The following is a 23,759-nucleotide window of genomic DNA, read 5'->3' as shown; positions in this document are numbered from 1 at the left end:
TGCTTTTAAACTCTTTGTAACATCAATATAACATGAGTTTCTCCTTGTATACTTCTACGCGTAAGTTTTTACGTAAATGGCTTCGAATTATTGTCACAACTTGTCAAATAGAAGAAATACAGCCAATGCCAATAAATATAACTGACAAAAAACTAATTCCTCTCTCCCTTTACCTTTGCTTTTTTTTTTTCATATGATCAAGCCTGTATCTACACTTTCAGGAGGTTTCGAACATATTTTTTTTGCATCATGACTTTAAATATGTTTAAAGATTTTTCCTTCATATGTATAATTTAATACACTGTTGTGACAACAACATATATGTTAAAATAAGACCAAAATCTTCAATCTGCACTACCTGGGAAAAGTCTGTATTAGTATGACTAATCGTCATTCTGCTACTCTTGAGAGAACTCAAGGCTTTTAAAAGATACTTCCTCTACATTTATATGTAATACAGTGATCTGCTATTAATTGTGCCCTAAAACTACTCCTGGCAGTGTTGATTGAAAAAAAAATCTACACTACCGAAGGAATGTCTATTATCATTATGACAGATTATGGTTTTGTTGTATTACAGAGAAATAAAATTTTACAAGATATTTCATTTACATTCATTTGTATTGCATAGGTGTCCTGTTCCGACCCACCCTAACAAAAAAATTAAAGCTAACAAAAGTTTACGATAATAAATCAAAGTGTCAAAGTGTTCACTTTAGTAAATCAAAGTGTCAAAGTGTTCACTAAAGTATATCAAGGTTTTCAGAGTGTAAAATTTATCAATATGGTTAATTATAGTTAACTATACTTAGGTATAATATACTATAATAAACCATAGTTAACTATGGTACTTTTCTGTAAGAAGCTGCCTAAGCATAGCAGTCATGGTTTGAAAAAGAAATAATCATATAAATATGACTAAAATGACTTTTCCTTGCATTTGTATTTTCTTAGGATTGTCCCTTGTACTCCCTCCCATCCCTTCTCCTATGGCGGTTATGATTTGAACAAATATGAATCTACAATTTGTCGTAAATCTTTCACACTAAATAAGTTTTCTTTTTGTCCAGTAGTTCTTGAAAGGAAGATTATAAAATGACCCAACTTGATGTTAACTTATAGTTTCATGTATCTTGGAGGAGAGTGTGGCAGCCGTTTTGAACAAATATGAAAGAAAATCAGAAACGCTCGACCCTTCAGCTCAGGTGAGCTACATTTAAAACACTTTTAATAATTTCTATCATGTGGAGAAAGTATTGATTTCTAACTTGAAATTCGTTTCAGCCAATAGATAAGGCTCACAGGTGAATGTGATCATAAAACATAAGGTTTAATTCCAGATTTAAAACGCAACAATTCACCCTAAGTTCCTTTATCAGACTTTAAAAGGCAAATGAAAAATGGATACCAAGTCTGTTTTTCTTTTATCTATTGTATTTCGGTTAATTGTAGAGATTGTCGCAGTTGAACATGTACAGAAGTCTGTAAGTACCATTATTTTAGCTAATATTTTTTAATAATATTTCTTACGTACTTATAAAAGAAAAAAATGTGTCTTTTCAAGGATATTATTTTCATATACAGGGAATACAAGAATGCAAAGAATCGTTGGGCACCGTTCGTCGTGTAGACTACTGTCCTTCAAATGAAAGGTCGTGGAAGGAGGCTGAATTTAAAAAAGGATGTGGAAATATTAAACAGGATTGTGTGGATTCCAAGCGCTTCCTTTATCATTGTATATTAACTGACATGATGAATGAAACGATTGAAGTGTGCGCTCCAATTCGGGTGATGTTCGGTATATTTTATTATAAATATAATACTGTTGTGTATGCATTTTCGTAAAGCTTCCACAGATCGCTGATGAAAGCCCTAAAGCTTTACTGGGGATTTTTTGTAAATTTCTTTCATTTTGATATATATATAGATATACATATATATATATATATTTATATATGAATACATACACAAACCTGGTGCCCAATAGGAAAAAACAACCCCACTAATTAAGGTATGGAAAAATCTTTCTGAAACACTTCAACGGATCCAACGGAAAGTGTTTAATCTTTCATCCAGGACTCTTACAGATGCTGAAATCAAATTACTCTCTAAAGGTTTCAAGTATACTCCTACACCTAAAAGGAACCATCAAGAATTAAAAGCAGATATTAAATCGTATACACGACGACTAAGATTAAGGGAGTTTTTCCACGAGAATAAGGACGAAGATGATTCTTTTGAACACACTGAAAATACACAGCCCGGGGATCTTGTAAGAAATTAGTAAAAAATCATAACAAAACAAGGAAGAAATCGTACTTTAGATGCTGATAGTGAGACGCTAGAAAACATCAATCTTCCAGATACCAGCATATCTGATAATAAATCAAATCTTTCTAAAGATGAACAAATTACCCTGCAAGACTTGTGTAGCGACAAAAGTATTTTAATTAAAGAAGCAGACAAAGGAGGAAGAGTTGCGATCATGGACAAAGACTTTTACGAAAATAGAATTCTGACCATGCTACAAGACACCGAATTTTACCAAAGGATTAACAAAACACACGAAAAGAAATCGTTGTCAAAGATAAAATGTCTCGTCCATGAACCTTTTTCTGAAGAATTAACAGACAAAGAAAGGGATTATCTTTTAAATTTTGAGGCCCGATAAAGTTAGTTTTACGGCCTACCTAAAGTTCATAAATCGAAGGAAATTAAGAATGCGATTGAATCTCAGAATTCTGAATATATCAACCGTCTCAATTCACAGGATTTATCTTTTCGAACTATTGTTGGAGGTCCTCGACGACCCAATGACTGAGCCATTTATAAAATATGTTGCTGAAACCATTGTGTGAAAAAGAGATGATCTTGACTTCCTGAATCATTTACCAGACATCGTAAAGGATAATACTTAATTTGTTACATTTGGTGTTCTTAGTTTGTATGCTAACATTCCAACGGAACTTGGAATAGAAGCGATAAAATTCTGGATAGAAAAACATCCTTACCTTCTTCACGATCGTTTTCCACAAGACTTTGTCTTTCAAAGATTGAAATTCGGCCTTCAAAATAATACATTTGCCTTTGGTAATTTCCATTTTAGCTCACCTGAGCCGAAGGCTCACGTGAGCTTTTCTGATCACATTTTGTCCGGCGTCCGTCTGTCCGTCCGTCCGTCTGTCTGTCTGTAAACTTTTCACATTTTCGACTTCTTCTCAAGAACAGCTGGGCCAATTTCAACCAAACTTCCCACAAAGCATCCTTGGGTGAAGGGGATTCAAGTTTGTTCAAATAAAGGGCCACGCCCTCATTCAAGGGGAGATAATTTAGAATTAGGGAAAATTTGGTGGTATGTTTTAAAAATCTTCTTCTCAAGAACCACTGTGCCAGGAATAATGAAACTTATTGGGAAACATCAACAGATAGTGTAGATTCAAGTTTGTTCAAGTCATGTCCCCGGGGGCGGGGCCACAATGGCCGACCAAAGTTTTATATAGAAATATGTAGGAAAATTCTTTAAAAATCTTCTTAAGAACAGCAATGCCATAATTGCTAATATTTATATGGAAGCATCCCCAGGTAGTATAGATTTAAGTTTGTTCAAATCATGTCCCCCGGGGATAGGGCGGGGTAACTAATGCCCACCAAATTTTTATATTGAAATATATAGGAAAATTCTTTAAAGATCTTCTTCTTAAGAACAGCAAAGCCATAATTGCTAATATTTATATGGAAGCATCCCCAGGTAGTATAGATTTAAGTTTGTTCAAATCATGTCCCCCGGGGATAGGGCGGGGTTACTAATGCCCACCAAATTTTTATATTGAAATATATAGGAAAATTCTTTAAAGATCTTCTTCTTAAGAACAGCAAAGCCATAATTGCTAATATTTATATGGAAGCATCCACAGGTAGTGTAGATTCACGTTTGTTCAAATCATGACTCCTGGGGGTAGGACGGGGCCAAAATTGCCGACCAAAGTTTATCATAGAATAATATAGGAAAATTCTTTAACAATCATCTACCGTTCACGGTAGCTCAGTCGGTAGAGCGCTCGCTTCGTGAACGAAAGGTCGTGAGTTCGAATCTCGGTCGCGACTGACCTTAGTCGATAAAAAATGGGTAGCAACTGTTCCTTCGCCATGCGCTCGGCACTTTGAAGTGAAAGTTGCCGGTCCTTCGGATGAGACCTTAAAAACCGAGGCCCCGTGTCAGCAACAGGTGTTGGTACGATAAAGATCCCTCACTGCTCAATGGCCCTGAGTGCCGAGTAAAGGTCAAAATTTGAAGCTCTTCACCGGCATACGGTGACGTCTCCATATGAGTGAAAAATTCTCGAGAGGGACGTTAAACAACATACAATCAATTAATTTAACAATCATCTTCTCAAGGATAGCAATGCCATAATTCATCATATTTAAATGGAAGCATCCTCAGGTAGTGTAGATTCAAGTTTGTTCAAATCATGACCCCTGGGGGCAGGGCGGGGCCGCAATGGCCGACCAAATTTTTATATAGAAATATATAGGAAAATTCTTTTAAAATCTTTTTCTCAAGAACAGCAAAGCCATGATTGCTAATATTTATGTGGAAGCATCCTCATGTAGTGTAGATCCAAGTTTGTTCCAATCATGACCCCCGGGGGTAAGGCATAGCCACAATGGCCGACCAAAGTTTTATATTGAAATATATAGGAAAACTCTTTAAATATCTTTTTCTCAAGAATAGCAAAGCCATAATTGCTCATATTAATATGAATGCATCCTCAGGTAGTGTAGATTCAAGTTTGTTCAAATCATGACCCCCGGGGGTAGGGCGGGGCCAAACGTTTGGTTTTACACTTTTCTATAGTAATGTAAACCAATTTCTACTTTTCCTAGCCACAATGCTCGGGTGAGCGATGTGGCCCATGGGCCTCTTGTTTACAAAGTTAAGGAACTGCCATTGGAACAAAAGTTGCACCGACATACCCAACACTTACCTTACGGTACTTCAAACAACACCAACGACTTAAAACGTTGTGCGGAGAAAATATAACAAGAAGGATATGGAGATAACGAAAAGTATTCAATCTCAAAGTCCATCAAACAATACAAAATCAGAGCAGAGCAAACACGGACACCCGAATCATCAGATGAGGGATCAGGTGCTATGGAGGAATGAGCATCTCCTGCTGACCGGTCACACCCGCTATGTGCTCCTTGTCATGAACAGGAAATAACGGAAAAATCCGTCGTCAATTCAGTGTATAAATACGTAGGAAAAACGTCAGTCAGCATTTGACTCAATGATAAATTGTATTTGCTGACAAGGTCATTGTATCGACCGTAGAACTTAAGAAATGATGACTTTAAACAAGACTGCTGATATTCTTGTTTCATCAACTTGCTTGTCAATTATCTAACTCGTTAGAAATTGTTCATACGTAAAACATAATCTTGTGTATCGAATTAACTGAAATATATGTACTCCGTATACAGGTGATGAAGGGATATTGCTGCATAAGTAAGGGAAGTTGACGATAGAAAAGTTAAAGTCATCACGTTTATAATAAAACTTGGTTGTTAGATCACCATTAGTGCCATTAGTGTCTTTTTTAAGTAAAATATCCAAGTATGAAGCTGAAAAGTAGGACTCCGTGGTACTTTTATCTCACGCTCACCAGGAATATCATATCGACGTAGGGATGGAAATTATCATTATTAATTGAGAATACGTCGTCGATATACCTAAATGTAGATTTGAATGCCAAAGCAAGTGTTTTCTTCTTTTCATGCATATTTTTTGCATAAATTCTGCTTCTTTGAATATAAAATAAGTCTGTTACTTACAGAGCGCTATTTGTACCCACAGGAATTCTAAAGATTGTTGGAATACTTGGTCTCCAAAAACCACGTAGATATTGTCAATCAGAAACTCAAGCATCTTCTTGATGTCGACTTCAGAGTACTTAAGTGTGTAACCAGAATCTGTTTTTAACAAAATAGTTTTGCAAATGACCAATGACGAGGTAAGTAAACTTACAAGTTCCATTTTTATTGAAGAAGCAGCTGTCAATGACATCAAAAAGCCTGGATTTTAATTGGTCGTTAGAATTGTTGTGTATAAAGTTGAAACGTCGTAAGTTTTTAAGCTATTGATTTTTGTCAAGTCTTGTGATTTCAAATTGTCCAAAAGTTCTTTCGAATCTTAAAGTATCCACATCTGATTCACACCACTTTTTGAATATACAGTACTCTTGAAGTTTTTTCTTCAATACTATCAATATCTAAGTAAGGAGTAACGAAAGCGGCTTGGTTGAACATTTACTGAAACCTGCAATGTATCGTTGACAAAGACAATTTATAAAGACGTAAAATTTGTCTCATATAGACGTCAACCCAAGAAGCTGAAAAGACTACAAAGTAACTTTAATTATGAAGGAACCTATTCAGTTACTATATGTGGAAATCCTCGATGCGGAACCTGTGAATTTCTAACTGAAGGAACTAGTTATAACTTTAACGGCCGAAGAAAGATTTGCAGTGAACGCCAATATGTCATAAGATACGCAAATGACCTGTCCAGGGTGTAGTGAATATTACACGGGTGAGACCAGTAACACCCTGCATACCCGGTTCGTACCCACAAGCAACAGATTACCACTCCAGACTACCGCTATGTGAACATTTAGACGTTTGCGGATAAAAGACATTTACGATATTTCCGTTTTTTAAGTAGCAGGAGGAAATAATATTTGTAGACGTCAAATAGAAAAAAAACCCATTTTAGCTATGCATTAAAACCAAAGCTTAACAATTTGATATACTAGTAATATATATCATTTTGATTCAATGATGTATGACTTTTATGTTTATATGCAATTTATGTTATATTAAGAGTACGGGTTTCCTACTGTATCAGAGATACAGGACAGGGCTTGAGTCGAGAGCAATAGCTCGAGCCGGGCCCCGCCCTGTATCTCTGATATACATGTAGTAGGAAACGAGTATTCAAAATGACTTGTGACATGACCTTTCTAATGACCTTACCAATTTACATTTGTATTTGGGTACATATCTCTCAACCAATCAAATGATTTTGGCAGAAAGTTGATTTAGTATCCCATTTTAAACATTCGCAACTGAAATGCCGAGGGAAGTGGACGTGCAGGTAATTATTTACTATAATTTTAAAAATAATTATTTGGGGATGCATTATATATTTTGTTTTCCATAAAAAATTAATTTAGATTTGATTTAGAAGGTTTTTTTTCTCTATTCAGTTTTTGCTGACATTTATTTTAAATTTTGCCTACGAATTAATGCAAAACTTTTTCTACATAAGAATCATATTATTGAAACAAAATTGCTTCGGGGATATCGTATTTTGAGAGAAAATGACCGACAATGTCCTCTATCTGTCGTCATATAAAAATTGAAATAAACAGATTAAAGGCAGGGGGGGTTACTTTCATGTCTTTAATAAAATGTAGAGATCCCAAGGAAGGATGCAGTACTCACTGGTGCCCCCCCCCCCATCCCACCCAACTTTAAGGTTGTTTTTTTCTTCCTTTTTTGATTTTGTAAATTATTTTTGCAAAACGTATACACGTGTATACACGTGCGCTTTTTAATTTATCAACAAGTAACTATTTCACGCACATAGTGTCTTAGTTAATTATATACCAACCCCGAAAATGCGATTTTCATTTTTTTGGGGGGGTGGGGGGTGGGGGGGGGAGGTTCAAAGTAATCATTTTAAAAATGCCCAAATTCCTCCTTTTATAATTTTTTTGAATCCGACACTCATAACTTTACGTTGTAGAATTTTATTCTTAATTAAATCACCTCAAATTTTGAGTAATTACCAACAGTGCTTTCATGCGAATCGAAAAATTGTTGTGTCTGATTATGAATACAGATTTCCGTCATCGCTAAAAATAAACGGTACTGTATCGTTGATATTTTGCAGATACAGTACAGTTTCTGTTCATTTGCATAAGATATGCCCACAAAAAGTGTTCTGTATCGCAGTTACTGCATGCTTGACTTCAAAGGAAAACTCGCTGGGTCATGTCACAATGAGAACTTAGAAATTTTCCGTATTTATACGCTATGAGCTGTAAACTAAGACGTCATACATTTGACTTCATATAATAATGACTTCATATATTCCGCCAATTATTGTGTAACGTTACTATGTTACTACAGTTGTTTATTTTGTTAAGCTTCTGAAGATTGGATGAAAGGCCTTAAGTTAAGTCACTCGTCAGCTTTCTAGAAAAGTTCACGCAGAACCTCGTACTTAAAAAATATTTATTTAAATTCAATTTTTGTTAAATATTTATATTCAACAATGTATAATTTCTAACGTTCATCGAAAAAAAACTGCTTTAAAATCTACAAAGAAGAAAGATTTATGAGGGACTATTTTTTGTGGTGAAAGGATATTCAGCAGAAATTTCTGCAATTCTGCACATTTATTAAATTTAATGTCTTGAAATTTAGCCTCACATACTTTTACTCGGAGAATATTTTCCGTTATGATTTTGCAGGAATATTTAATATAGGTCTGAATTTATATTTTTAGAACAAGTTTTACACCTTCCCTCAACAAATTTTGCCAAGAAATGAAGATATTCTAAAGAAGTCAAGATAAAATTAACAGCATTTTTTTGCCTGCAAATCATATATTTTGACCAATATTTCAAAATTAACATCAGTGACCCAAACTTTTTCTTTCATTATTTTAAACAACTCGATACTTGTGACTGATTAGCACTTAACTCCTAAAAAGCTTGATAAAATAAAATATTTTATTCTCTATTTAGTTTTTAAATACCCCAAATATGTTATTTTTTTTAGTGCACAAAGGTCACACAATAATAAACGCTCATTAATATGCAAGATTTATTCACTGATAAATATTATTAAACTATTTTATGCATAAATAGATTAAATTTATTAACGTAGTAACATCTTATAAAATAAAATTAGAGATAAAGTAATAAATCAAAGAGTTAAAATTTAAGTGCAAAAAGGTAAGCTTAATTTTACCATAGATCAGTAGGATGCACACTGACCCCTTATTTTCTCTGCGAATTTGAGTCACTCTATATGAGTACTTATCCAAAATATACTTCCCAAAACATCCTTGATTTAACAAATTTGACGAGTGACTTACCTTAAGCTTTACTTGAGTTTTTCGTGTTTTTCTTCTTTATTTTAAGTATTTCATTCCGACGACTGAGACTTTTTATTGGATTATCTATTTATAAATACATATATACATATCAGAAATCATTTATATATGTACTTAAAGGTGATATGATAAAATGCAATAGATGTTTATATCTTTTCCTTATTAATATATTTAAATTTTGTTTTCACAGGATATTGTCCTGTATATACACTGATTGGTGCAAAAATTCACCATAATTATGCGCGTAAGTGCCAACAACTTTTTAAGCCTTGCCCAGAAGATTTTGAATCAAATAATCTTCATCAGTGTAAGTAGACTCAAAGTTTTTCATATCCGCACGATTCTATATTTAAATTGACTTAACTTATCTGATATTAAAATGAGGAGTCGGTAAATTAATCCGTCATTGTATTAAATCTCCGATATAGATGAAGTGCAATTGATTTAGATACATGTAAGTGTAATGTACAGCCGGGGAAGTTATTCATTATATAAAGCATCAAAACAAATAAGAAAATATCTTTTTAATTTTAGTTAGTCTGATCCTTTAAAAAAAAAAAAAAAAAAAAAACGCATTACATGACTTTACGTGGGTGGACACAAAGTGGAATAACTTTAATTAACCTTAAGTTTTGTCGGAGTGACTCAAGTCCATTTTTTTTATTTCATTGAATGACTCCAAGATATTACAATTCCAAATTCCTTCAACCTCATGAAGGAAATTGAAAAGGGGGGGGGGGAGGGTAAACCAAAATAAAAGGTAAACCCAAATTTTCAATACATAGAAAATGTCTATATTTGCAAAAACATTAGCCCCCCGGTTCCGACGCCTATGCTATGCTACATTGTACACCAAAATATGTATTTGCATAACTAATATCACGTTGTAAACGTTCGAAACATTTTAGTTACTAAAATGCATGCAAACTGGAAAAAATTAGTATAATTATAAAACATTTAAGAAAAAAATAATTTTCAAAGTATGAAAAAATCAAAATCGCTCACTTTTACATCCTGAAGTGACCTTATCACCAAAAAATTACCCATCAAGTTCAATTATTTATTATACCTGATATTTGTAAGAATATCGACCTTGCACTTTTTTTCAAAGTGCGTTAATAATGGTCGATAATAACACACTTAAAAAAAATTCAAAGAGCGTAGAATTTGTCCCAAATTTAACACACTTTGAAAAAAAAATTCAAAGTGCGTTGTTGATTGTATATTGTTTAACGTCCCCCTCCAGAATATTTCACTGATATGGAGACGTCCGTGTCATTGCAACACCACGGTAAAGTTGACGAATATTTATTTATATATGGAAGCGCTATTGTGTTTCCGCGCTTGACTAACCAAAAAGTCAAATACGGGTGTGGATAAAAAAAAACAAAATATCACATTTGTTTATTTTTATTACTAGTGAGAGCGCTAAAATTTATTTGCACGAATGCATTCCAACTTGCATTTGCGCTAAAATATGTATGCACCATTTTTTGTTCTTTTTACAGTATTTACATGGAAGCATTCTCAGCTAGTGTAGATTTTCAAAACATGACCCCCACTGTAGGTTGGGTCCACAGAGGACGAACAAAGTTTTACATAGGAAAATATAGAGAACATCTTGAATTTTTTTTTCATGACCCCCATGGGTAGGGTGGGACAACAATGGACTTGAAAGTCTAAAAAAGGAATACATAGGAAACATCTTGAAAATTCTTCTCAAGGACAACAAAGCCATGACTGGTCATGTATTTATATTTAAGCATTCTCAGGTAGTAGTTTCAAGTTTGCACAAATCGTGATTTTCGTGTGTAGGGTGGGACCACAAGTGATGATCAAATTAAACAAAAAATATATAGGAAAAATCAAGTCTTATTAAGAACAATAAAGTTATATATGTGTATCCTCTGGTACTGCAGATTCACAAAATGGGAATTCCGTGTAGGATGCACGGTTATTATATTTAACTCACTATCGTTTATTCAATCGTCAAATTAATTATTTTTCCGACAAAACTTCTGAGTTATGTACAGTGCATTTATATTAGCCATATCGACGGATACCTTTGGTTGATCTCGTCTATGCGTATCACCCAACCGCAAACTTGCTGATATATCGCAATTTAAAGTTAATCTGTAGATAGTAGACAACCAATTCGAAAGTTGGAGCTCTTCAATTTTGAAAATAGGTTGTTTAACTTGCAGTTAATAGTAAATATTTTGATATTTGTTTGTTTAAAAACCATTAAAGTTCATTCGTACAGGTCAAAGGTGCTTATGGACATCCCTTTAAATATACAACCTCGGGACTTGTTGGACATTTTTTTCATAAATTATATTTATAAAACTTATTCATCATAAGTACAATAGGAAAAAAAATTAAAGTTAATCTGTAGATAGTAGACAACCAATTCGAAAGTTGGAGCTCTTCAATTTTGAAAATAGGTTGATTAACTTGCAGTTAATAGTAAATATTTTGATATTTGTTTGTTTAAAAACCATTAAAGTTCATTCGTACAGGTCAAAGGTGCTTATGGACATCCCCTTAAATATACAACCTCGGGACTTGTTGGACATTTTTTTCATAAATTATATTTATAAAACTTATTCATCATAAGTACAATAGGAAAAAAAATCGTTAAAACCTAAAAATAATTGCGCCACAAAAAATACTTAGTACTCCAGTTTACATTATAAGAGAAAAAGATATGCCACCCCATTTGTTTACGTTGTACCCCCACTGGTACTTATGGGTTTAAAACATGTATTTCTTTCATTTCAACTTAAAATGCAAATTCACCCTTTCTCTACATATATTTATGCTTTAGTTCATGCTTTCAGATTGACTCTGCATCTTGTAAGAATCCCACAAAATCTCTTTAACAGCATTCCAGTCTGCACGTTGAAATTTCCTTAAATAACTCGTCGGAATCTCATATAGATAATGGAGAGGTTGAGATCTTAAACTTGTATGCGTACGTGTATTTGTACATATTTTGACGTACACGTACACGTTTTTTTAAATTTGTCTGTTGAGATTTTTATGACGTGTAACATGTACGTGTACACCGCGATCGGTGTCTCTGTTTCAACTATTTCGAAGGTTTTTTGTCGTCAGTTGGTAAACAAAACTTGATTAAAATAAGTGCTCGTGAAAGTAAACATCCTATATAATGTATAACAATCACATTTTAACACTTAAATTGGCTAATTTTTATTATTAAAGCTACACGCGCTCACTTACGTGTATATTCCATTCTACACGTTTTACGAACGTGTAACAATCTTGACGTCACTAAAATTGATGACGTAATACACACAGAATTTAGGTTATTTCCTTGCTAGACGTACCCGTACACGTTTGAAATCTCAACCTCTCTAATGTATGATAGCACCTGACAGATTTTTACGTCATGCCAGAACTCTTTCGGACGTTATCTATCCTAATAAGTGAATCCTAGGGAAATTTCAAGGAGCAGACTGGAATTATGTCTAAGGAGAATTTGAGGGATTATTACGAGAGGCACAGTTAATCCGATACAAAGGACTAAGACAGAAATCTACTGTAAAATCACATATTTTCATGGGGGTCAAATTTTCCTGGTTTGAGGAAAAAAAGTTGGTTCGTGGGAATTTGATTTAGTGTGTGAAGAACTTTTTAGTAGTGTAGTTGTGCATATGAAAATTTTACATTTCGTGGTGGTAATAAATTCGTGGGTCCTTTCATACTTCGAAATCTTAAACAAGATTAACCCCAAAAATTAACCCCCAAGTAAAATTCTGATTTCACAGTATGTAGACACGGTATGAATCGACAATATAAGTTGAAATGAAATAAATACATGTTTTAAACCCATACAAACCAGTGCGAGTACAATTTTAAGAAATCGGGGTGGCATACCTTTTTCTCTCATAATGTATATTGGGGTATTTTTGAAGAGCGATTGTTTTAGGGTTTTACTGATTTTTTGTCCCTTTTGTACTCATGATGAATATGTGTAATAAATTTGATATGTGAAAAAATGTCAATAAACCCTGTGGTTGAATATTAGGGGGGAGGGCACAAGACGAAAGACCACCATTATCGCTTTATGGTAGCTTAATGGTGACTTAATTGTGCCTAAAGAAGTTAACTCCATTAAGCCACCATTAAGCCACCATTAAGCTGCAACTTACAGGTGCTTAATGTCCAAACTTCATTAAGCTACCATTAAGCAGCCTTTAAGCTGAGCTTAATGGTGACTTAATGGTCAAACCTAATTAAACTTTTACATTTTACGCATTTTATATCGAATATTTGATCTATCTTTTTATTTCAATGCCATTCACGCAAATTTTTGTCTCAATCGTCATTTTTATAACATTTCTGTCAACATGGAAAATCTCGGGCACTAGCTGAGAATAAAGTTAGCTAATATGGGCTTGCTCTCGGTTTCTAATAATATTTTTTAATCATTTACAGTATCAATAAAAAAGAAGTTTTATCTTATTACCGCATATGAATTTTTTTTTTAAATGAATAATTATTAAATACTTTGTTTTAATTATTTGTGTATATGATTTTTGTTTTAAAAATTAATAATTAAATTATTACACGCCGGGGCCAAATCCCTGTGAAATATCTTAATTTCTCACTACCGAAAATCAATTTCTTCTTGAAAATATCTTTATCCATAAACACAAAATATATATTACTTTAAAAGAGAGAGAGAGAGAGAGAGAGAGAGAGATGGCATTTTTATTTCATGTGTTAAAAACAACATATTCCGCTACTTAATTCCCAGGAATATAAAGTCATATTCTCATGAGAAAAAAAATTGTTTTGTGTGGGTTTTTTTTTGGAGGGGGGGGGGGGGGGGGCTGGGGCCACAGGTATATAAAAATGTTTAGTTTTCAAAGTGTGACTTTAACAGAATGAATAATTTGAACTTATTCGTTTTTTTGTCTTATATAATGCAGTGGTAGGTATCGGTCAAAATCAAGTCGGTCTTCAATCATTGTTATTTCAAATCGATTTTCAGAAGAACAGCCGATCAGATTATAAACATGACATCCGACCAGATTTATACTCATTGGGAAACGGGGTAAGATTAACAGTGTACAGTACCGACTGGTTAAACAATAGACCTTAATTAGGTGTCCACCGTCCCTTGTCAACTAACAGGAAACTATACATACACAACGTACACTAACAGATTTTAATGATCAATTATTTTTTACAAAATTTAAATTAAATAACGCAAGCATATAACAAATTAAAATTATTATTCATTGTAAAATGGCAATTATTTTGATACCCATTATGATACACAAAACATAACCGGGTAACTCGTACACGAGGATTTTCACTAGGCCTAAATCTTAGACACGAAAACCGTTAATATCCGCAGAATATTTTATTATTAAAAAAAAATTTCATCTATCTTTCCCGATGATAGATTTTTTGTGTTTTATCTATAATTAATTTTATTTCAATCATGATTTCATGCTTACACGTATAAATCTTCGAATAACGGAGCGAAGAATTCATTACAATTTAAAAGCCGAACTCAACGGTTTAGAAATATTAATGCGATGTAAGCCTTTTAAAAAGATCCATAAATAAAAATGTTTATAGTTTGATTAATAAGTCAATTCAAGACTCTGGAGACGTTCAACAAAATAAATACTTTTATAAGTCCAAAACAAACTTTCTGCAAAATAAATGTTTAAAATTTTCCGTTTAATATTAAGAGCGGTATTAGCCAAATGGTTAAGGTGACTGCCATCTACTCGAAGGGTCATGAGTTCGCGCCCCGTGTATTTTTTTTTTTTTTTAATTTTGTTCTTTTTTTTTATTTTTACCAAATCAAGATATGTGTGAACTCTACATTTGTAATGACAAATCACTATAATGATAATTTTTGACCCATATATAAAAACAGTAATATCGACTTCGTAATGATGGCTTAATGGTAGCTTAAAGGAGTTTGGACATTAAGCACCTGTAAGTCTAACTTAATGGTAGCTTAATGGTGACTTAATGGTGGTCTAAAAGTTACCATTAAGGACCTGTAAGTCACAGTTAAGCTACCATTAAGCTACATTTAAGCATCCATTAAGGACTTTGTGATGGCTTAATGGTGGTGTAAATATTTTTTAAAGATGCTTAATGGTGACTTAATGGTGACTTGAAGACAACCATTAAACCACAATTAAGGACCTATAAGCCACAATTAAACCAAGCTTAAAGGGTGTGTTTCATCTTGTGGGGGGTCCTGTCCACAAGTACCTGCGTTACAGGTCACTGACCTTAAATACTGGTCAGATATTTTATGGGAGTGCCGTTTTTGAACTGCAAAATGCATAGAAAGATGAATACTATAAGTAATCAATGTGCTAACTAAAACCCAAAAACTACGGGCGTGTTTGCATTAACGGAACATACATACAAAACATGAACTTTGATTCCTTCATTTGCAATCGCATGTTCAACAACTAATCAAATGAGCCGCGCATTTTAATAATAAACGAAGATTTTTCGGATAATTTTCCCACGGATGAAAACGTGGTCGTCCGTTAGTGATTCAATGATGATTTACTAAAAGTTCAGTAGTACATGCATTCTTTATATTTAATCAATGTATATACCCTGACCCTTAAAAATCTATTGTTTTCTATAGCTATATTTTTATAAAGCATCATTTTGTCGCGGTCGAAATGAACATTATTATGCTTGTAATCATATTTTTGCTTAAAATGTCACTCATTTTTCGCAATCAAAATTCTTGAGTATATAAATATATAAATATTTTTTGTTCAACTTCAGACCCCGAGTGCTTAGAACTACCTACAGGACCTACCTTGAACCCCGATCCTCCGGCTTCTTACTCTGAAAGAATGCACTTTACTAAAAGAAGGTGAGACTTAAATAATTATTCATTATGTTTTTTTTTAGCATAATACATGTAATATACAGCAGAATACATGTATGTCATGCATTTCAACGCATTTATGATTAAGGTAATGCACGCGAGATTCTGGTTAATATTCAATTTACTCTTTCAGATCAACATGTTTGCTGATTGTGTTACTGTTAAAGGCCTTCACTTCTTTCCGAATGATGATTTAATTCCCTTCTTTTGTCCCATGATCGAATTTTGATAATTTAAAGGAAGTGTAAATAAAAGGCCTTCATATTTTAAAATTGTATTTGTTTTAAGAAGACTTTACTTATTGATCAACCCTCGTATGTAGATATAAAGTTTTATTTTACTATTTGTAAATATATCACAGAAGGATATGTTAAATTTTTCGTGTTTTTGTATCCGTATAACTTGTTGTTGTGTGTCAGCTATGCTGTAATTCTTTATTTTAATCTGAGAATTTCGTTGTATGATTTATGTATTTTTATTTGTGAAGAATTTGTACATGCAAACTCATCATTATTTGTAATGGGGATATATAGATTTTTGTACATCTGAGCATTTCTGATTACATTTTTTCCGTCGTCCGCCTATAACGGTTTCAATTCTTCGACATCTTCTCAAAAACCACTGATCCAATTTCAACTTAACCTACCACAAAGCATCCTTGGATGATGGATATTCAATGTTAAAAAATTTGATGACATGTTTTTAAAATCTTCTTTTCAAGAACCAGTGTGCCAGAAAAGATGAAACTTTAATGGAAACTTCCTCAGGTAGTGTATATTCAAGTTTGTTCAAATCCTATGCGCCGGGATAGGGTTGCTGGACCACAATTTGTGATCATATTTTTATTGCTGCATGAACTATGAGCAATGCTTTACAAAAGAATCTTCTCAAGAACAACAAGGCCATGGTTTGTCACATTTATATGGAAGCATCCTCTGTATGTGTAAATTTAGATTTGTTATATCATGATGACGGGATGGTTTAGTTTGGTTGGGTGGGGGCAAAATATAAGTTCAAATGTTCAAATTAAAAGTTCAAATTAAAGGCAAAGGTAGTCAAAGAGATATGCAAGCATCCATAGTTAGAGTAGATTCAAGTTTGTTCAATTCATAAACTAACAAGCTAATTCAGAGAATTTGTGTCTCCCGCTTAGGGAAAAGTAAACCATGCGCAGTTCGGGGGTCGGGGGGGGGGGGGGGGGGGGGGGGTTTCGGATCCCCTTCACTGAATTTGTAGAATTATGAAATGTATACAAATGTATACATACAATGTAAGCAAATAAAATATGCCAATATGGATATAAAGGTTTGATGGATTATTCTTTATTATGTGTTGAAGATTCTTTTTTATTTGGAATATCTATCACACTGTAATGATGATATTATGAGTTTGTACAAGCCAGACCTCATAAATTTTTCATTTCACATGCTGAATACTATCGTTTAGTAAAAAAAAAGAAAAGTATTTCAAAAAAACAAAAAAAAAACGGATCGTCCGAGATGCGAAACCGGGCCCTCTCACATTTGAAGCGAGAGACACACCACTAGACCACGGAGCCGTTGCAATATGGCGACAATTGTATACAAACATGAAGTGACATACATGTGTATTTATATTCACGTTCGATATTGTCAAAATTTTACACAATACATGGTGTCTAATTTAACCTTTATTAAACAGTTCTAATAGATGTAACAAGAATATAAAGTCCACCGAGAACCTGTATTATACGTAATAATTCTCCTCATGTCCCTATGCTAAAAATAGCGACATGAAATATAATAAATACTAGAAAAACAAACTTTGAGAGGAGTGAGAGAGGTCCTAGGGAGTTTTGGTATAATATTACATAGCAAAAGCTCAAAATCTTCTTGAAATATCGCCCGAAAATGATAGTGTTTCATACAACAAGAAGGTATAAATTTACGACCTTGAACTTTGACCTTTTGACCTCAAAATCAATAGGGGTCTTCCTTAGACCACATGGAGTTGTTATGTAAAATATCATTGCCAAAGCTCAAAGGGTTCGCGAGATATCGTGTGGAAACGAAAGTGTTATAACAGACAAAATTTGCTAATTTATGACCATGACCTTTGACCTTTTGACCTCAAAATCTATAGGGGTCTTCTTTAGTCCATAGGGAGTTGCTATGCTAAATTTCATTGCAAAAGCTCAAAGGGTTCTCGAGATATCGTGTGAAAACGAAAGCGTTACAGACAGACAGAAAGACGGACGGACGGTCGGACAAACCCAAATTAATATCCCCCATTTTTCAAGCGGGGAACAAAAATAGGTTGGGACCACTTATGTGTTTAAGCTTTTCAATAATCAACTGATTTTTATCAAAGCCACAGTACGTGCTCAGGTGAGCGATTTAGCCCATGGAGATCTTGTTGTTAATTGATGACTGAAATAAAAGACATACATGCCCAATATACATGATTGTCTTTGTTATTTTCAACTACAGAGGTAGTATAGCCACATCACTAGGTTTACAAATAGGATTTTATGTCCCAGTGTGTATATTTCCAAAGCTCTGGCATGAAAGAAATGATGATAATAAAATCATGCTCGTTGAAGAAACTTTTAAATAAGTTAAAGGAAAATGAGCATTGTAATTGTTTACAAAAATCTGTGTTATACAAAAATATAAAAGTGGCTAAGGTCAACTATTTAATATTGGTTTTAACAGTTTTATAAAGTATTTCTTTTTTTCTTGTCTTTGCACTAGATTGCCTGTATAAACCTGATTAAACGGAAAAAACTGAAAATTGTCCCCGGCCACAAATAGCAACGCAGTACAGTTAAGGTGCGCGATGGAAATATCAACTAAATTTTGTATTTAAAAATGTATTCGTAATCGGGATGGCGATTATTTTTAGTACATTATTCATATCGGATAATTGTAATTATGATTAATAACTACATATCGAGGACGATTATATTTTATATTTAGACAAGTCACGTGATGCGGCAGTCACGCGATATACAGTGAAAACTGTCTAATCCGACACCTGAATAATCCGACACACTGTGAATTTTGACATTAAATTTCTTTCCCCTTTTACTACTTTCCTTGTTTTTAACACTCTGCAATCCGACACCCTGTCTATTCCGACACGAAATTTGTCTCCCAGTGCATGTCGGATTAGACAGGTTTCACTGTATTAGCACATTGACTTGAAGTATTGATGTTACATATAAATATCACTAGTGCAAGGGCATAACCGAGTTTAATTTCCAAGTTTAGTATATAATTATTTTCAATACACATTGTAGTTTCTAAAAAGTGCTGCAATCCTATCTAAATTCTGCAATTTCATTGTAAAAATTATACTTGTATGACCGAATTCTATATTTTTTGCTGGTCAGCGGCATGAAATATTGATATAATTAAATTATTTTCAAGATTTCATCAGGATCGCAGCACTTTTCAGATACCTTAATAATTCTATGTTTGAAATTTAAAAGCTTACTTTGATCTATAGAGTGTATGCCCTTGCACTAGATCGATTTATTAAGACCCCCCATTATCCTCCGATGTACTTGCATACAAATACACGGCAGTGTCAATTAAATACGTAATGTACAGAAAATATATTAATAAAATAGTGAAGAAGACATTAAATTCAAGTTATTGGCCCATAGAATATCTGTAAAAAAATATTTTATGTAATTAGAGAATACATATTTTGTTGAGAAAATATTACTTGATCTGTCTCTCACTACATACAAACTACGTCACGTTGTAAGAAATGACGTCATATTGACAAGTCTGTTGCGATCAGTGTCTTGTTTATAACTTGCTAAGTGGGATTAAACTAACGACAAATTAACACGTTTTAGTAAGTTTTTATGTAGTCTGATGATTTCTTACTGGTTAAATTAGCAGATAGACTCATTTTGTGTTATTTTAAAGAAATGTTGTATGACGTATTTTGAGAATGATGTCATAGTCAAGTTTTCCCGTACAAATTAGGCTCCGCCTCCTTTTCGTAACCTTAACTGTGCTGCGAAGATGCACGCTTGCATTTATTTTTCGGTATTCATGTTGGTTAATGTGCTGTTTTTGCATGCGGACACGTGTACGTAATGTGGTTCCAGTTTCTGCGATATAGAATTATCCACATCCTGCACATGTAATACAATAAATTACGTTTTTAGAATCGCAATTCATGTCTGCTTTTACGTAAAAATTTTTTTTCCCGAAATTAAAGGTACTTCCAGTTGTCATGTAATTGCAGGTTCCACAACGAAGATCGAAAATCTTTTGACTGAATATAAATGTTGTTGGTGGAATGAGGATTTTCATGATATCTTTGGTAGATTCCTTGGTTGTTTTTGCTGCTGCAAAACATACTTTTCTAGAACTTTAGCCATTTCCTCATCGGTTTTTTGAACGCTGTTTAGCTGACGAACGGTTGAGGTAATATTTTTGTTATTCGGATCGTGAGTAACCAAATAATATCTTTAAATTAAGTTTGACTTCTGGTAAAACTATACTTTCTGTCAAATTTTACTGCCTCTTTGATTCCGTCTTCAATGATACCTATAAAAAAATACTGTTCAAGAAGAAACGTTTTTAATTCAATTAGATGTTAACCTCTTATATCTTTGTCACTGACTATAGTGCATATTCTTCTTGTTAAGTTATAAGAAATCTGTGTCCGGAATTTTTTATCCAATTGGTTTATAAGGTCTTACCCGAAGGACCGGTCTGCATGTCCCACAGGGGGATTTGAAACCGCGACGTAAGGATCAACTCCTTACTTTGCAACTCCAGTACAGACACTCTAACCACTGCGCCCCGTGGGCGACATTTTGATAGAAAAGAAATAAGACATATATTTTGTGCATTTCACGTGATTGTGGATGATTCCGAGCATGCTATGACTTTTTACAACTAGACATTGACCTTATATTTGACCTAATTTCCTAAAAAATAAAACGTTGTTGACTTTTGAATGATATATGAAAGGGGGTTTATACATCTCATTACATTCATTGAAACATTGAAATCGGGGAACCAAATGCATGAAAATTTGCTGGTTGTTTTAATTGGCTATTGGAGTAGAGTCTGATCAGAAAAAAACAATGGATTTAGAATACTGTAGTAGGCATCACTGTTGCATGTTGGTAATTACTGTTGAATGGAGTCGACTGCGTTGCACAGTGGTTAGATCTTTTGCTTTAGAGCCCCAACATAAGAAGTTGATTCTTACGTCATGGGTTCGAATTCAACTGCAGGATGTGAAAACCAGTCCTCCGGATGAGACCGAATAAACTGAGGCCTTGTAATGTAGTAGGTGATGGCATCAAAAAAGATCTCACTCACTGAGTGTCGAGTATAGTTCGAAATTCATAGTTGTCCATCGGGAGGTGGTTTAGTATCTATATAAGTAAATACTTCTCTCTTGGGACGCAAGACAACACACAGACCAACTTAGTGCTATATATATACATGAGCATAATTATACTGGGTTCAAATGAATAAAATGAATGTAGATTGGCAGTTGGTGTTCATTTGTACGATCAACGTATATGATATGATTGTAGGGTTGTTCGAAAAGTTCGTGGACAACTGTCATATCTTTTTTTATTTGACGTCATATGTTATCCAAATTTGGTAGAAATATTATAACACTAAACCCAAATGATTTGTATTAAATTTTTCCGAAATATATCGATTTATGAAAAACTTATCCAGATTTTAAAAAATGTAAAAATCGGATCGCGGAGCAGGTCAAAATTTAGTAAGTTACAGACAAAACACTAAATAATGTACGTAGTCATATTCTCTATAAAATGGACCAAAAACGAAAAACAACCTAGAAATTCAAAATCAAAATTGTTACATCGACTTGTATGCCAAATTTTGTTTTTATATTTTTCTTTGTTGAAAAGAAGTCAACTTGGGAAGATAGGTAGTCCTTCTTGAAAACGACAAAAACGACGACGTTGTAGAACGTAACGGAGCAGCATATAACGATTCAATTTCGTGCTTCACTCAGGGAAAATCCTGAATAAACTCTAAAAATGTAGAAGGAATCAAGAAAATATGTCACAAGCGAGTTGTGCATGTGTGTACAAATAGTACAGACAATATTTGAATGACAGAGACTCTGTATCGGATGTGGATGATCTGTGAAGAAACTGTTTAACTGTAAAAATCTGAACAAAACTTTAAAAAGTTGGACCGTCAAGGAAAATATAGGCGCTTCAGAGTTGCTTATCCTTTAAAAGCAGAGTTAAGTTTTAAAAGAAATTAAAACCTTAACAAAGGATATTATACAATGAGAGCAATTCTTTAAAAGAATAAATGTCATGAATAACAAAAAAATATTTAATTAATGGGCATTGGATTAAACTGTGAGAAATTCATAGGGATGGTATTTTTTAGAAATTCTCGACGCTATGTTTTGACGTTACATTGCCGTTAAGTGTGCTCCGCAGGTACAAAACATGTTGATTTTAAAATGAATTAAATTGATAGAAATATTTTTTACAAATTACAATGTGCTTATTTTAAATTTCCAGCGAATAGTGTAACAAATATTGACATCGTCCACGAACTTTCCGAACAACCCTCGTACTTATATATTTCCTCTCATAGCAATTTAATTAATTATTCCTCTAAGATATTATACATAAAAAAAGATATAACTTGCACTTTTCAAAATGTCCTCCATGCTGCATTAAGATTTGATACCAATTTATATCATTGTAAAAGATTACAACAATTTTTTTTTCTATTTCTAGTTTCTGACAACAGTTAAATATGCGCCATTGTCTGATAATTTATTTCCTCCTCGGGAATGGTTTGCGGGTTCTTTATTTTTTCTTCCCTCGTGTAAAGTACCTTTTGGCAATGTTTGCGACATCCTTTCCCGTGAATCAAAATTGCTGGAGTTTTTACGTTCCATCTGAAATGGTCCATTTAATTGTGCAACAAAAATTCCTGTTCCTGGTTCTTGTGGCGTATTAGATATTTCGATACCCTCCACATTGGTATCAGAAGAGTAATTTATGTTAGCAGCCTCATTTTCTGAGATTACTTGATAATGGACGTTTAAAGCTGAATTGGCTTTCCTTCTTGTCTTGTACCGTGTATACTTTCTTCGAATACAGTATGAAACAACAACTAAAATGATAATGATTGTTAATCCGTTGCCACTAAAAACACCAAACATTAAAAGCGTCTGAGAATTAAATTTAGGTAAATCTACTGTTTTCAGACTGTTTTTCGATGCCACCTGTGTAGGAAAGTTTGAATATCTTGTCTCATCTGTTACACCTTGGAATGTAACCATTATTTTCTTGGCTGCATCTAGAAATTAACTTTTGTGTTTTTTAGAACATTCATATTACGTAAGTTGTTTAGCTTTTTGACAGAAGCTTTTATTTTCACTTTTCACATTCAAAATGTAATTGTTCTTTCTAATATATTTTTTTTCCAAGATATATTTGGCATTTCTTTATTTCATATAAAAACACGTGATTTCGTGATCTCTTTTTAAAAAAATTATTTATTATTTTTGCAAGTTGATTTAAAAGATTTGTTTAAGGTTTTATTTTTTTTTAAACTTTACCTTCCATCAACTGAGCAAAGGAACACCCTGTTTGAAAGTTACATTCTTCTGCTCTGCAGCCACATCTTT

General features: G+C 33.4%; 1 protein-coding gene across 1 annotated transcript; it reads left to right on the top strand.

Moving 5' to 3' along the window:
- Positions 1–844: 844 nt before the first annotated feature.
- On the top strand, positions 845–16,089 carry LOC134282301 (uncharacterized). The gene is made up of 5 exons (XM_062764705.1): positions 845–887; positions 1,123–1,205; positions 1,585–1,798; positions 9,378–9,494; positions 15,995–16,089. Exons 1-5 carry the CDS (start codon positions 845–847, stop codon positions 16,087–16,089), a joined length of 552 nt encoding a protein of 183 aa, XP_062620689.1.
- The last annotated feature ends 7,670 nt before the right edge of the window (positions 16,090–23,759 follow it).

This window comes from Saccostrea cucullata, unplaced genomic scaffold (assembly GCF_032062105.1).
Source record: "Saccostrea cucullata isolate Sc308-1 unplaced genomic scaffold, CSIRO_AGI_Scuc_v1 ctg1593, whole genome shotgun sequence".
Classification (NCBI taxonomy): domain Eukaryota; kingdom Metazoa; phylum Mollusca; class Bivalvia; order Ostreida; family Ostreidae; genus Saccostrea; species Saccostrea cuccullata.
This window is presented reverse-complemented; position numbering and strand designations above follow the sequence as displayed.

Excerpts from the sequence above, each read along its gene's own strand:
- LOC134282301 (XM_062764705.1), top strand. The coding sequence starts at position 845 with ATGGTACTTTTCTGTAAGAAGCTGCCTAAGCATAGCAGTCATG. Across the intron at positions 888-1,122 it reads GCCTAAGCATAGCAGTCATG|TTTCATGTATCTTGGAGGAG; the intron begins GTTTGAAAAAGA and ends GTTAACTTATAG. Across the intron at positions 9,495-15,994 it reads ATCAAATAATCTTCATCAGT|ACCCCGAGTGCTTAGAACTA; the intron begins GTAAGTAGACTC and ends GTTCAACTTCAG.